Source organism: Phascolarctos cinereus, unplaced genomic scaffold (genome assembly GCF_003287225.1).
Source record: "Phascolarctos cinereus isolate Bilbo 61053 unplaced genomic scaffold, phaCin_HiC Scaffold_4;HRSCAF=312, whole genome shotgun sequence".
Classification (NCBI taxonomy): Eukaryota; Metazoa; Chordata; class Mammalia; order Diprotodontia; family Phascolarctidae; genus Phascolarctos; species Phascolarctos cinereus.
In genome coordinates, this window is record NW_027555847.1 from 669,538,412 (window position 1) to 669,551,500 (window position 13,089).

Sequence of the window (13,089 nt, forward strand, 5' to 3'; positions counted from 1 at the left end):
TCGAGGAGAATGATCTTTGCTGCTCACCTACTCCCCAGAGATGACTGTATGAGAGTGTGTGGCAGCCTTGGCACCAGGGTTCTGTCTTGGCAGTTTAGTAGATCGATTTCTGGATTGAGTCAGGAAGACCTGGGTCCAAATACCCACTACAACACTTACTAGCTGTGAGACCATGGGTAAATCACAATCTCTCTGGGTCTCAGTTTCCTTATATGTAAATTGAGAATAATAACTGTAGTACCTATATAATAGGGTTTTTGTAAAGCTCAAATGAGGTGATGACATGCCCTGAAAAATCCAGATATAAATCTGAGTGTTGATATATGCTTTCTCTATTTCTCACCCTGGCTGGACTACCCTGGGATACCTCTGACTTTTCTGACGTAGGAGATACCTATGCTCCAGGAAGCTTGTTATTGGGATGAGTCCAGCAAGATCCCTTCTGCCTTGGTATGCCCCCTCCTCACCTACCCCCTCCCCGCCTCTATCTCCACCCTCTGATTCGAGGGTGGAGACATTCACTCCCAAACTTCCATTAAGTGGAGGGAGTTCACCTGAAACATCTCATTTCTCACCTGGCTGTGCTACTTCGGGAATTTTCTGAGTTTTTCACCATGCCCCAGCTTTTTTTTTTTTTCCCTTCGTGTTGTGTTCTTCCATTAGATTGTAAACTAACTGGGGGGATTGTCTGGCTTTTTTGTATTTGTATCTTCAGCATTTAGCACCAGGGCACGCGGTAGTCACTCAATAAATGTTTATTGACTGATAGATCGATGGACCATTGTGTCCTCACCCTCCTCCCCAGGAAACACATTCAGACACTTAAGTACCTTCTTAAGAATAAGTATGTACATACTTAAGTATTTGCAAATGGGAATAATCTCAGGATGTCGCCACTTGCGGGGACCTTAGAGAGCAAAGTCAGAGCAGGGAGGGAATCTTAGAATACTGTATATTTGAGCTGGAAGGGACCCAAGAATAGGAAGCATAGAATGTCCTGACTTCTCAAGGACTGAGAAATCACCAGATACAGCCTGCATAATTCCGCCGCCCCTCCCTCCGCCCCCCCACCCTCATTTGACATACGAGGAAGCTGAGACCCCAGAGGAAAGGAAATGACTCATCCAAGGTCATACAGAGAATTAGTGACAGCTGGAAATGGAACGCAAGCTTTGATTCCCAGGCTAGCGGTCTGAGAACACCCTGCTTCGCACACTTAGGCACACAGTTCCCCTCTTCGCAGTCTCTGTATTTAGGGGGTTGAGGAGATTGACAGGTACCTCTTCTTTAAGCTTTCTTCTTCACCTCCTAGAAAAGACGGACAACACTCAGAGAAGGTCCTAGGACTCTGGCGGGCGGCGGAGGGGGGCTGGGTGGGTGTGGGGAGGACATAAAAATCTACGTACCCGGCCACGGGCTGGACCTGTGACTTCCGCCTGAGGTAGGGAGGAGGGTGAATAGGACCAGAAGATCGGAGGAGAGGATAGACATAGAGAGTTGGTTTAAGTACCGGAATGGGGCCATGATTAGGGTGCAGGAAATAAAGTTGAGGCTAGTTCTAGGCGTGGAGTCAGGGGCAAGGATTGAGAAGCGGTCTGGAATGCGGTTCAGACGAACTAGGAGAAGAAACAGGGTCTTGATAGGAGCGGCCAGTAAGGCTAGGGGCAGTGACCAGCTTGGGGCAGTCAGAGAGGAATAAGGCGGGGGGTGGGGGGTGGGGCGTGGAGTCAGGGGCCAGGATGGGGCCAGGATAGGGCAGCGGTCTGAGATGAAGCTTAGGAAGACCAGCGTCTTGGTAGGAGCCAGCAGTCAGGCTACTGGCTGTGACCAGCTGTGGGCGGAGTCAGGGAGGAATAAGGCTGAGGGGTGGAGGTGGGACCAGGGCAAGAGACAGAAAATAGAGATGGGGCAGTCAGGGCTAGGGCTGGGGGCGGAGCCAGGGGAAGGCATGGGGGAGGAGCCTGAAATCAGACGGTCGCAGTCGGGAAAGGGCCGGGGTTGGGGGTGTGGGGCGCTCACCCCGAAGCGCGGCCACGTGCTGATGTGCCGGTAGAGGGCGTCCCCTGGGCAGTCTGTGTGGACTAGCTGCCGGTGACCTTGCACGGTGTAGTCCGGCCGAAGGTGGCCCGCGCGCAGGGCGCAGCGTGGGAGGGTGTCGCGAACGGTCTTCAAGGAGTGAGCCGCGGGCAGTGTGGCAGTGTAGTTGCCGATGATGGAGACGCCGAAGCCTAGGAAGTTGTGGCCGCGGGTGTGGGCCCCCACCCAGTGCCAGCCCCGACCCTCGTACACGTAGCCGTCCGTCCCCACCACGAAGCTGCCGGGGCGCAGGTACGGGAGGGTGAGGGCGGGCATCTGGCACAGCCTACGCCTGGTACCCCTCCTCCGTCCTTGCGCTTCTCGCGTTCAGATCCTTCCCCACCTGGGAAGAAGCTCAGAGGGCATCCCTCCTCTAATCGAGCAGGGGTGATCGAGCCTCCCTGGAACACTTCTAGCGATGGGCAGCTCACTGCCTAGCGAGACTGCCCATTCCACTTGGGGCTTATTCTGACCTGAAAACCGCCTCTCTTTAATTAACACCCACAGGGCCCACTTTCTCCCTTTATGCCACATAGAACAAGATTGCCCTGTCCTCCCCTTGACAGCTTCTGGGCTGTTCAAAAACAGGGAACATATACCCCCTAACTCTTTTCTTCTAAACATTCCCTGCCTCCTCTTATGGTCTGCTTTCAACTTCCCTCCTTGTTCTGGTTGTTATGCTTGTCATAGGATTTGGAACGGGAAGGGACCTTGAAAGTCGTCATTCTAATTCAAACCCCTCATCCATAAAAGGAGGGTCAGAAGGGTTAGGTGATTTACCCAATGTCACAGTCAGGAGTGTCAGAACTAGGATTCCTACCAGGTCCTCTGATTCCATTAAAAGATTTTGCTGCCCCCATCCTTAAAATATGGTGCCCAGAAAACAGATCTCCATGCCCCAGGAGGAGTTCTGACCAGCCTGCAGCTGTTCTTCAGACACCACAATCCCTCTCCTTTCTCCGTGTCCCCCCTCCCCACCCCATACACTGTTTCTCACCTCTGTTTCTGTATATCATAGAGTGGAAGATTTCCTGCAAAGATCAACCCAGGTTTCACCTCATGTGTGACACCTTTGCTGGTCTTCCCTCATCTGTCCTCCCCCTCAATTATCTTCTATTTATTTTGCATATATATATATATATATATATATATATATATACATAGGTTTCAGTTATGTACCATTTGGGATTTTCTTGGCAAAGATACCAGAGTGGTTTGCCATTTCCTTCTCCATATAAGATATAAATATATGTACATATGTACATTATATCTATGTCTATTTATCTATATATGTCCTAATGGAATGTAAAATCCTTGAGGACAAGGACTCTTTCATTATTATCTTTTTATCCCCAGCTTTTATCCCCACCTAACCCATTGTCTGGCACGTGCTAAGCACTTAAATGCTTGTTGGTTAATAAATGCAGTGGGGTCATCATCTTCCTCATCTGGATTCTAGGCTTCATGCAATCCACCATTATCCCAGCCTCACTGTAGCCTCCATCCCCTCTCGCCTCCCTCCCTTTTACCTCTGCTTCCCCACCTATAGCCGATGTCATCCCAGCCTCGGGTGTCCTGGTGGAAGCGTTGCATGCTTCGCATGTCAGCAGCACACTGGGAGAAGCTGGTGCAGGGTTTGTGGGGTTCATAGGTGTGGTGCACATAGAGGAATCCCAAAGGAAGATTCAGCATCCTGGGACTCCCTCGGTAAGGAGCTGCTTCCCAGCGGCAGCGGGGCAAGATGGCTGGGCATTCTGGGTGACAGATGAGATACCAACGTCAATGTGTTTCTGACGGTGAAGGAGGAAATGAGGGGAGGGGTGGTGTCTCACCTATAACAAGTGTCCCAAAACTTCATAGTAATTCCTCAGAGGGAGTCGACCACACACACCCAGCCCTGGTAGAGCCCCCTTTCTGCCCCAACTTGACCTCCTGCCTGAGAATTGGAAGTGTTTGGGGCAAGGGCATCTGAGGCTAGTGGCACAGTATAGCCAGGATCCCCTGGCAGCCTAGGCCTGGATGGATGGATCTCTCATCCTCAGGACAGGGCTGACCAGAAAGCACAGAACCTAATACTTGTGGTGGTTGTCTCTCACTTTGGCCCAGCCCCGGCCTCTCAGACCAAACGTTTCTCCAGTCCTGACCCAGCCTGTTTGTTCTCACTTAATTTGCTCCAGTGAAGAATCTTGGCCTCCTTTTCTGCTTGCATCAGGTTCTGGCCCTGGCTTGCCTGTCTAGTCCCTAGTTTAGGTCTTCTAGAAATTGGTCTAGTACATAGGATGTCAGAGTGGATGAAGAGTTCGGAATACCTATGTCAGCGTCAAAAGAGACTTTACAACAAGGAATGTATGAGCTGAAGGGGACTTTAGGAAACAGGATCATAGATTTTATCTGGAACAGGCTTGAGGAGTCTTCTAGTCTATTTTTAACAGAGGAGTCAACTTGGGACCTGAAGAGTTTAAGTGACTTGCTTAAGGACACACAGATAGCAGAAACTGGATTTGAACCCAGGCCCTCTGACTCTAAATCCAGCTCCTATCAAGCAGAGCACAGGATGACAGAGCCAGAGGGACTTTGGAACTTAGACTAGTGAGGCCCCAGTGACCAAGGGCTGTCTTGCCTTTCTCAAAACATTCAAGCTGGACAAGAGTCTTCCACATCTGAAAACAAGGCAAGTTCCAGAAATTCCAGGTCTGACCTATTGTAACCCCAGTCTATCTGGGATAGCTCCCAGAATATATCTTGATTAAACCCAGTGGAAACCACTCCCTTCTACCCCCCCCAACTTCTTCCTTCCTTCTCACCCTCCCCTTCCCCCCCATAGGCAGGAAGTGATTGAGTCTAACAGCTGGGGTGTCTCCTACTAGAAAGGCCTCTTCGATTGCTTAACAATAGTTCCTGTGTGTGTGTGTGTGTAATCATGTGAAAAAAGATTCCACCTCACCCAGGAAGGCCTCAGTGAACTCCTTGGCAGCTTGGGTAGCAACTTCAGCCAATTGGGCTTGGGATAGATTTACCAGGTGGGGGTGAGAGGGCTCTAACTCTTGTATCAAGAGCAAGGAGCCCCATACCTGCTGGGCTAGGGCTTCCTGTGAAGTCAGCTTGGCCCCGTTGTCCCTGCGGAAGTTGCTTCGAAATTGGGGGTCCCCACCCACCCCTGCTCCATAGTACTGGGTCAGTATGTGGCTGAGTGGTGAGTGGGGCTTGGGACCCCTGCTCAGGTAGTCCCCTAGCAGGGCCCCATCTAGTGCCCCATTGAGGAAGGCTACAGTGAGGGCAGAAGGGGACTCAGAGCTCAACAGGGAAAAGGTCTTGGGGGCTGAGATTTCGTCCCAACAGCCATCAGGCCCGAGGCCTTTGGGAGTATGGGTCCCAGGGCCTGGGAGGAAAGCTATGCCTAATGCTCTAGCCAGAGTGACAGCCAGGAGGTTATCCACACTGGTTGGGGAGTTAGCATGGACATCTGGGAGGATGGTGGGGTCCAGGGAAATGTCTCCAACATCTTGGAGGGTCGTGCTGACTTGAGGGGCCAATGTTAGTCCTTTTTCCTTGTGAGCATCTCTGACTTCAGAAGGGGAAGATCTGAACTCCAGGGGAATGGCCATAGCCCTCCGACCGTGGAGCCCAACCTGGAGCCCTGCCAGAAGGGGCTCCACAGCCACCGTGGAGCCATCAGGTGCTAGTACTACCCCATGCTCTTGCCCAGAGCCCACTCGGTGCTGGATTAAGCTGATGGCTAGTGCTCGAAGTTCTGGACCAAGAAGGTCAAGCTGGAGCTCTGCTGGAGATGGGACCCCTGAAAGGAGTTGATGCTGGAAGAAGTCGATGGGACTCCCAGACATCAAAAGTAGACCAGGGACTGTGGGATGGAGAATGGGGGCTTCTTGTTCTATTTGTGCTAGAATCTGGATAACCGAGTCCATATGCAAAGGCAGGGATGCTGTAAGGAAAGAGGAAGATGATGGCTCAGAGGCTGGCTTGCATCCTGCAAATTCTCCCCTCTCCTCTTTGCCTCATTCTGTTGGATTTGGATGAATTTTGCATCCAAAGAATTGGGGAGTACTCTTACTAATTACCATGTGGGGGTCTAGGCTTCCAGTCACAGAGGTATAGGATATTGGAGCTGGGAGGGGCCTTAGAGATTATTCACTCCCACTCCTTTATACAAGAGCTAAAGGGGACTTTAGGCCACAGATCTGAAGATACTTTTTCAGATAAGAACCCTGAGGGCCAGAGAAGAAAAGTGACTTTCCCAAGGTCACACAGTAAATCAGTGGCAGAGCCTATCTCTCTATTATTCCGTAATATTCCCTTCACCCCTACTTCCTTCTTTCCTTCTTTCTACATCCCTCTACCCCTGACTCACCTCTATCCCCAAACTTAGACATACTAGCTCTTATGGATCCCATACCCTTGGCCTTAAATTCCTAATGTTGACCCCAAATCCACATCCCTCTGGGACTTACTTTCCTCTAGAACATGGGGAATAGCTGTCAGATGCCCCAACCCTAGCCCTCTAGACAGACCATGGGAGTCTCCTCTGAGACTCCCATGGGTGCTTCCCTGAGCACACCTGCCCTGAACTCAGGCTGCAGCAGGACATCCAGCATGATGAAAAGGCATCCCCAGAGCAACATTGCTGAGCCCTGGCAAAGGGGCCTTCCTCAGGGAAGAGGCTGCAAGAATCAAGACAATTAAAGGTAAAGTCAAGGGGTATGATGCTGACCCTGGTAACAGGATTTGGGTTATAGGGGGTGAGAAGCTTCCACTCCTTCCAGGAGAGAAGAGGAGATTGAATGAGGTGATTAAGGACTCTGTCTTCTCCAGACTGGAACTCCATGGCCTTGGAGTTGGATTCCTCTCCTTTGTGTCCTCCCTACCTCTTCTGATTAGGGATGACATGGAACTAAGATATAGAGGTCCCATATGGGTCAACCTCCGCTCAGGGAACCTGAAGAGGGTACGTTGAGTTAGACAGAGCAGGGTGCATGGGTAGGGGCTTAAATGTACATCTCCCCCTCTTCCCAGTATAGGAGTAAGTTTATGTCCTGGTACCAAGCCACCTTTTGCCATTGGCTTCCAGAGGAGGCCAGGTGGAGCCTGGCCACACCTTATGGAAGACCTCGATTTTCCTATCACTCCCCGTCCTCTCCTCTCTGCTCCTCCCATCCTCCTCAGTCATGTCCTGCTCTGCCAGGCATAGTTCATGGACCTGTTGAGGGCACAGGGAGGGGTCCCAACATCTCTCCTCCTCTCCTTTCAGCAGTCCTTCCTGAATAGGGTGGGATCAGGATAAAGAAGCATTGGTTTGTCATGCTTAATTGGGATCCCTGTGGGAATCCCTTTTCTTCATCTGAGTCTTAAGCCCTCCTACATAGATGAACAATTTTAGTGGGGTTAATTCCGTAGTCTTTTGTCTCCTCCCTTCTCCTTGCACATCTAGGAGAGTGCCCTCTGTTCAAATGATCTCAAAGCTCCTCATGGACGCAACCTACTCCCTCTCCAGTTCTGGGCAATAAGGCTAAGGATGACTTTCCCCATTTGCCAGAAGGGATAAACAGAGGCCAAAACAAAGAGATAGTCTATCATTGCTAGTGGTCTTTCTGCTTCTGGGTGAAATGTGTCAGGCACAGCTAGACCAGGACATAAGGTTCCTCCCATATAGCCCCATTAGGGGCTATCACTTACCTGGGGAATCCTGGGTTCAGCCCTGGCATATGCAACTGGAAAGACAGGTTGGCTGGGGGTGGGGTTGGTGGTGTTCCTGTGATTTGGGGAGGTCACCATACACCAGCACCTCCCAGATACTTGGGGACCAGTCTTCTTGATTGTGAGGGGAGCAGGGTGCAACCCAAAGACTTCTCCTAGTTTCCTTCTCAGAGAAGGAAAGGCATCTACCTAGCGAGTTGGAGATGAGAGCAGGACCCCAGAATCCTCACTCTTCATGGATCAGGATACAGTAGAGCTCCAAATGCTGTTCCTCCCCCACAACAGCATTTATCTTGTGACTCCTTTGCCCTTTCAGGGTGCTCCCCACCCCTCCAACAACCCCTCCTTACCTCTTTTGTTGATGGCTGAAAATGCTCACTCTAAGAACAGAGATCTTGGGAAGGGACTCGGGTGTCCTGCCTCCTGGGCCCCTACTTTCACTCCCCAGTGTTTCACTGTAAAATGAGAAGGTTGGATTAGATCATCTCTCTTTCCAGTTCTAAAACTTAAGATCCTATGACCAAATCTGTTCCAGTAACTACCCCGAATTGGGAAGCAGAAGTGGCCTCACCCGGAACAAAGTAGAGCCCTCCCTACACTGGTCTCAGGTCTCTGCAGGCTGAATACCCACTGTCAGTCTAGCTGTCTGCCCTTTATCCTCAGTCACAGGCGGGGTAGCAGACTCCCAAGTGGCTGTTACTGTGGTAGATTTCTTCACTCACTGGGACTTTGAGCCTGGGAAGTTCCCATGGTGGCCCAGAAGAGACTATAGCAATGGCAAGGGGAGGGGAAGCATGCTAGGAAATCACCTGCTAGGGTCAGAAAGGGCTGTTCAAGACAGGATAAGGGGAAGTCTATGCTGGGCCCCTGCATGTGTTCTCTGGCTTTGTATCTAAGTGGGAAAGAACTTTAAAATCAACAGTTGTCTAAAACTTGGAATGGACTGCTGGATTCCTCATCACTAGAGGTCTTCTGGCAGAAACTAGACGGTCACTTGACAGGTACCCTATAGAGAAAGAATGCCTGTCCAGGTACATATTGGACTAGGTCATCGCTGCTGTTCCTTTTTGATGTAGAGAACCTGTAGCCTAATGGTTCTTCAGCTATGAGTACCTAGGCCAACTAGTTCCTAAATAGCACCAGGGACAGAGTCATTGGGTGATGATGGGGACAGAATTTGGTTTAGGTTAATGGTAGTTGACATTTATATTGGCTTTATGATTTCCAAAGTGATTTCTATGCATAACCTCATTTAATCTTTACAACAACTCTTGTGAGGCCCATAGATTGAAGATTTCGTTGTTCTGGGACACCCCTGGATATGTTCTGGAGCTCTCTGAATGTCACTAATTATAAATATATAATTAATAGTCTTGAGATAAAAAGGGTCTTGCCCACAGTTATAAAAGTAGTATGTGTCAGAGGCAAGACTTGGACCCAGGTCTTCCTGCTTCCAAGGTAGTCTTCTTTCCAATGTCCTATGCTGCTTCTACAGGTAGATACCCCCATTTTACAGATGAGGATACTGAGGGTACTTAGATACTTAGAGAAGTGAGGTTACTTGTCTAAGGTCACACAGCTAGCTAGTAAGTGCTAGGGGCAGGATTTGAAACCATGTCCCAGTTGACTCAAAAGTTTAGGGCTCTTTCCCCTCTACCATATTGCTTTTCTGGTGTGAATGACAAATTTTGGTTGGGATTTGGTTTAGAATTAAGTTGAAAATCACTGCCAGTCAGAGTCAAATTTGTTAGATTCAGGTTAGGTTTAAGGTTTGGGTTACTATTAGGATTAGAATTTGGGTCAAGGTCAGGGCCTGTGTTAGAGACATGCTTAGCTACCTTAACATTAAGATTGGGATTATGGTTGGAACTGGGACAGGATTAATGCTAGAAAGGCGTTCATTCATTCAAGTTTTTCTGAGCTTGTTTTGTGTAAGGTACTGAGCTGAGTACCTTGACCTTCTGCTGTTCTCATCTGCTCATTCCTATCCCTAAGTAACTCCTTTTCTCAGTGGAATGTGGTAGAAAGACCATTGGGTAGAGGGTCAGAAGACCTGGTCTGAGTCTTGACCCTTCCACTCCCTGCTCCCTCCTCTGCTATGTGCTCCTTTACTGTGTGACCTTGGGTAAGCCACTTAACTCTCTTTGGGCTGTTTTCTCATCTTTTAGATGAGGTTCTTAGTCTGTATCTCTGTAGTTTATCCAGCTTTAAATCCTGATACTTCTGGCTGTTCTGCTCCTTTGTCAGAGTGTCTGAGTTTCTGGCTTCTTTCCTGCTACCTGCAAACATGCTTAAGATGCAAACATATTTCCTGTATGCTTAAAATAAAAAGTCTTTACTCCACCTTACCACTCCTTCAAACTATCATTTTATCTTTCTCCTTCCATTTATTGGCAAACTTCTAGACCGAGGAGTGCACCTTGATTTCTTCACCACCTCAATTCAGTCAATAAATATTTCAATGCCAGGCATTGGGCTAAGCTCTGTGGAGACAAAGAAAGACAAAAGACAGTCCCTGCCCTTGAGAGAAGCCCAGAGTCGAATGGGGAAGACAATATACATGTGAACAGCTATGTGTAAACAAGCTATATATAGGCTAAAAAAGAGATAATCAACAGCGGGAAGGCATTGGAATTAAGAGGAATTAAGAAGGGATTCCTGAAGAAACATGGGATTTTAGCTGGTATTTGAGGGAAACTAGGAGATGTCGATGAGAAGAGAGACTGTTTCAGGCATGGGGAAATGCCTAAATCTGGATGATAGAGTGTCTTGTTTGAGGAGCAGCCAGGAGACTGGCTTCCGTCTCCACCAACCAACTGAAACTGCTGTCTCCAAGTTTACAATGGTCTTTTAATGGACAAATATATAATATTTTCCCATTCCTATGTTTCTTGACCTTTTTTCACCATGCAACACTGTTGACCACTCCCTCCTCCTGGAGGATGCCTCCTCACTTGGCTTTTGTGCTACCATTATTGACTGCTTCCCATACTGGTCTAAACACTATCAGTCAGTCTTCTTCAGCAGTGGGTCTTCCCCCTCCTGGCTGCTGGTATGAAGTCTACAAAGGTTATCTCCTCTTCTCTGCCTGTTCTTTTTCTTTTGGCATTTCATCCTTGTGCACACATTACTCTTTTGTTTACCAAATTACTTAACTTCCCTGGGTCTGTTTTCTCATCTGAAAAATGAGGGTGTTGAACTATCTGGCCTCTGAGATCCCCTCTAGTTTGGCTTTGTGGCATCATGATCACTTTTATACAGATAACTCCTAGATCTATTTCTCTAGCTCCAGCTAGATTTATCTAATCCCTGGATCCAAAGCTAGTTGCATTTTTAATTACCTGCTGTACACCACCCTGATGTCCTGACTACACCTCAAATTCAACATAGCTAAGACTGAGCTCATCTTCTTCCCAACACACCTGTGTCCTCTCCCAATGTCTGCACTTCAGTTAAAGGCGCCACCATTTTCTTAGTCATCCTTGACTCTTCCCTCTCTTGCTATGTCCAATCAGCTGACAACCCTTTCCTTTCTATCTCTTCAATATCTCTTGTATCCATAAATTTATCACAACTCCATCGCCACTGCCCTGTTATAAACCTTCATCGCCTTTATATAACACTGTCTTAACTGGTAATTACTGCCCTCATTCTCTCTTGTCTACAATCTACTCTTTCATAGTGTCAAAGTAATGTTAGTATGTGCCATCTGCTACTGAAAAATCTTCAGTGGCTACCTATGACCAATAGGATAAAATAAAAACTTCTCAGCTTGACATGTAAGGTTCTCCACAATCTGGCTCATCCTACCTTTCGGTCTTATTTTATACAACTTCCTGTCACAAACTATGTTCTAATCAAACTGGGCTGGTCACTTCATCCTGTCCTTTCCCACCCCCAAGTCTTCACAGAATTATAGAATTTGTGAGTCAGAAGGGACCTCGGTGACCATCAATTCCAACCCACAGACTGAAGCAGGGATTGGTAAACTGCCCCATGGGCCAAATCTAACCCACACACTGTTTTTGTATGGACTGTAAGCTGAGAATGGTTTTCACATTTGAAAATAAAATCTTATTGGAACACAGCCACCCTCATTTGTTTACTCACTATTTATGGTTGCTTTTCTGCTGCAACAGCAGAGCTGAATAGTTGTATAGGATACCATATGTGGCTTTTTCATCATTTCACACTGCTGTTCAGTGTACTACAAATCAGTGATGCAGTTATAACTCAACAGCATTTTGAATGCCATGTGCATAGCCATACCGTGACTTTTTTTTTCTTAATTATCAGTTCATACACATCATATCAAAACAAGAAGAGGAAAAAAAAACTATAATATTTTTTTTTAGTTCAAAACTAAGATTGAAGTTTTTCTGAATGAGAAGTATCCTTGACCACTATTATTCAACACTAAATGGCTTTGGAAATGAACTTTTGCTGCAGATTTGGTAGTATTTTTAATGAATTCACTCCAAAATTACAAGACAAAGTAGAGCTTATATGTGAAACACATACTTCCTGTTCTGTTCAAAGTTAAAATAAGAACAAGATCTCCATTCCCATACAAATTTGCAGTGAATAGATTTTTCTGAGCTCAAACTACAGCTTCAGCAACATTCTTTGGATCTCAGTGAAAATAAAAAAGGAATTTCCACATTTCAAAATTCATTTAACTGTAGAATTGAGGAATTTCCACTTAATCCTCAATTGGAAGTAATTAATCTGCAATGTAATGACCTGCTTAAAGTCAAATATCAAGAGAAGAATCTAAAAGAATTCTGTAAATGCTTTCCAAGTGATGAATATGTGCAATTAGAACCAAATTCTCATGGATTGATATCAGTATTTGGCAGTAACTATCTGTTTGAAAATGCATTTTTCAAAGATAAAATATGTAAAGTCTCATTACAGATCAGCAATAACAGATGAACAGCATTTGCCCTTGATTTTGATGATGGAGATCGCTAACTTTCAACTCCAATTAAGCAAAATGTTATCCTCCCCAAAAAAGAAATCCATTCTTATTAGTAGGACCTGTATTACAAAAAGTATTTTCAATTATTATTGTATTTTGAATTTCACTGATAAAAAATTGTGGAAATTTGTTTTCTCTTGTGTTATATAAGTACCTGTATAATATATTTGATTTGGCTTTTGGCCCATAAAGCCTAAAATATTGACAATCTGGTCTTTTACAGAAAAAGTTTGCCAAATCCTGGAGTTTAGGACCTAGACCAAAGGAATGCCTACCATAGAGCCAAAAGTCATGCAGATTCTGCTTGAAAGTATCCAAAGAAG

General features: G+C 46.9%; 1 protein-coding gene and 1 long non-coding RNA gene across 14 annotated transcripts in view; one reads left to right on the top strand and one right to left on the bottom strand.

Annotated features, from left to right (window-relative positions):
• Nucleotides 1-739: 739 nt before the first annotated feature.
• On the bottom strand, nucleotides 740-8,457 carry PGLYRP2 (peptidoglycan recognition protein 2). 12 transcript variants are annotated; one of them, XM_020969262.2, is made up of 8 exons: nucleotides 8,357-8,457; nucleotides 8,136-8,240; nucleotides 6,650-6,752; nucleotides 5,021-6,016; nucleotides 3,620-3,830; nucleotides 2,020-2,228; nucleotides 1,407-1,616; nucleotides 740-1,308 (listed from the first exon to the last, which is right to left on the bottom strand). In XM_020969262.2, exons 3-8 carry the CDS (start codon nucleotides 6,711-6,713, stop codon nucleotides 1,253-1,255), a joined length of 1,746 nt encoding a protein of 581 aa, XP_020824921.1. In that variant the 5' UTR covers nucleotides 6,714-6,752; nucleotides 8,136-8,240; nucleotides 8,357-8,457; the 3' UTR covers nucleotides 740-1,252. The 12 variants fall into 12 exon arrangements, with proteins under 12 accessions (XP_020824921.1, XP_020824923.1, XP_020824920.1 ...); XM_020969264.2 differs by having other exon boundaries at nucleotides 8,417-8,431; XM_020969261.2 differs by having other exon boundaries at nucleotides 8,328-8,415.
• The window catches only part of LOC110196138 (uncharacterized), a 61,881-nt gene continuing 51,029 nt past the window's right edge, over nucleotides 2,238-13,089 (top strand). For both annotated transcript variants that reach the window (XR_013486425.1, XR_002321137.2), the window contains exon 1: nucleotides 2,238-2,328. This is a non-coding gene — a long non-coding RNA (uncharacterized LOC110196138). The remainder of the gene's footprint in view (nucleotides 2,329-13,089) is intronic.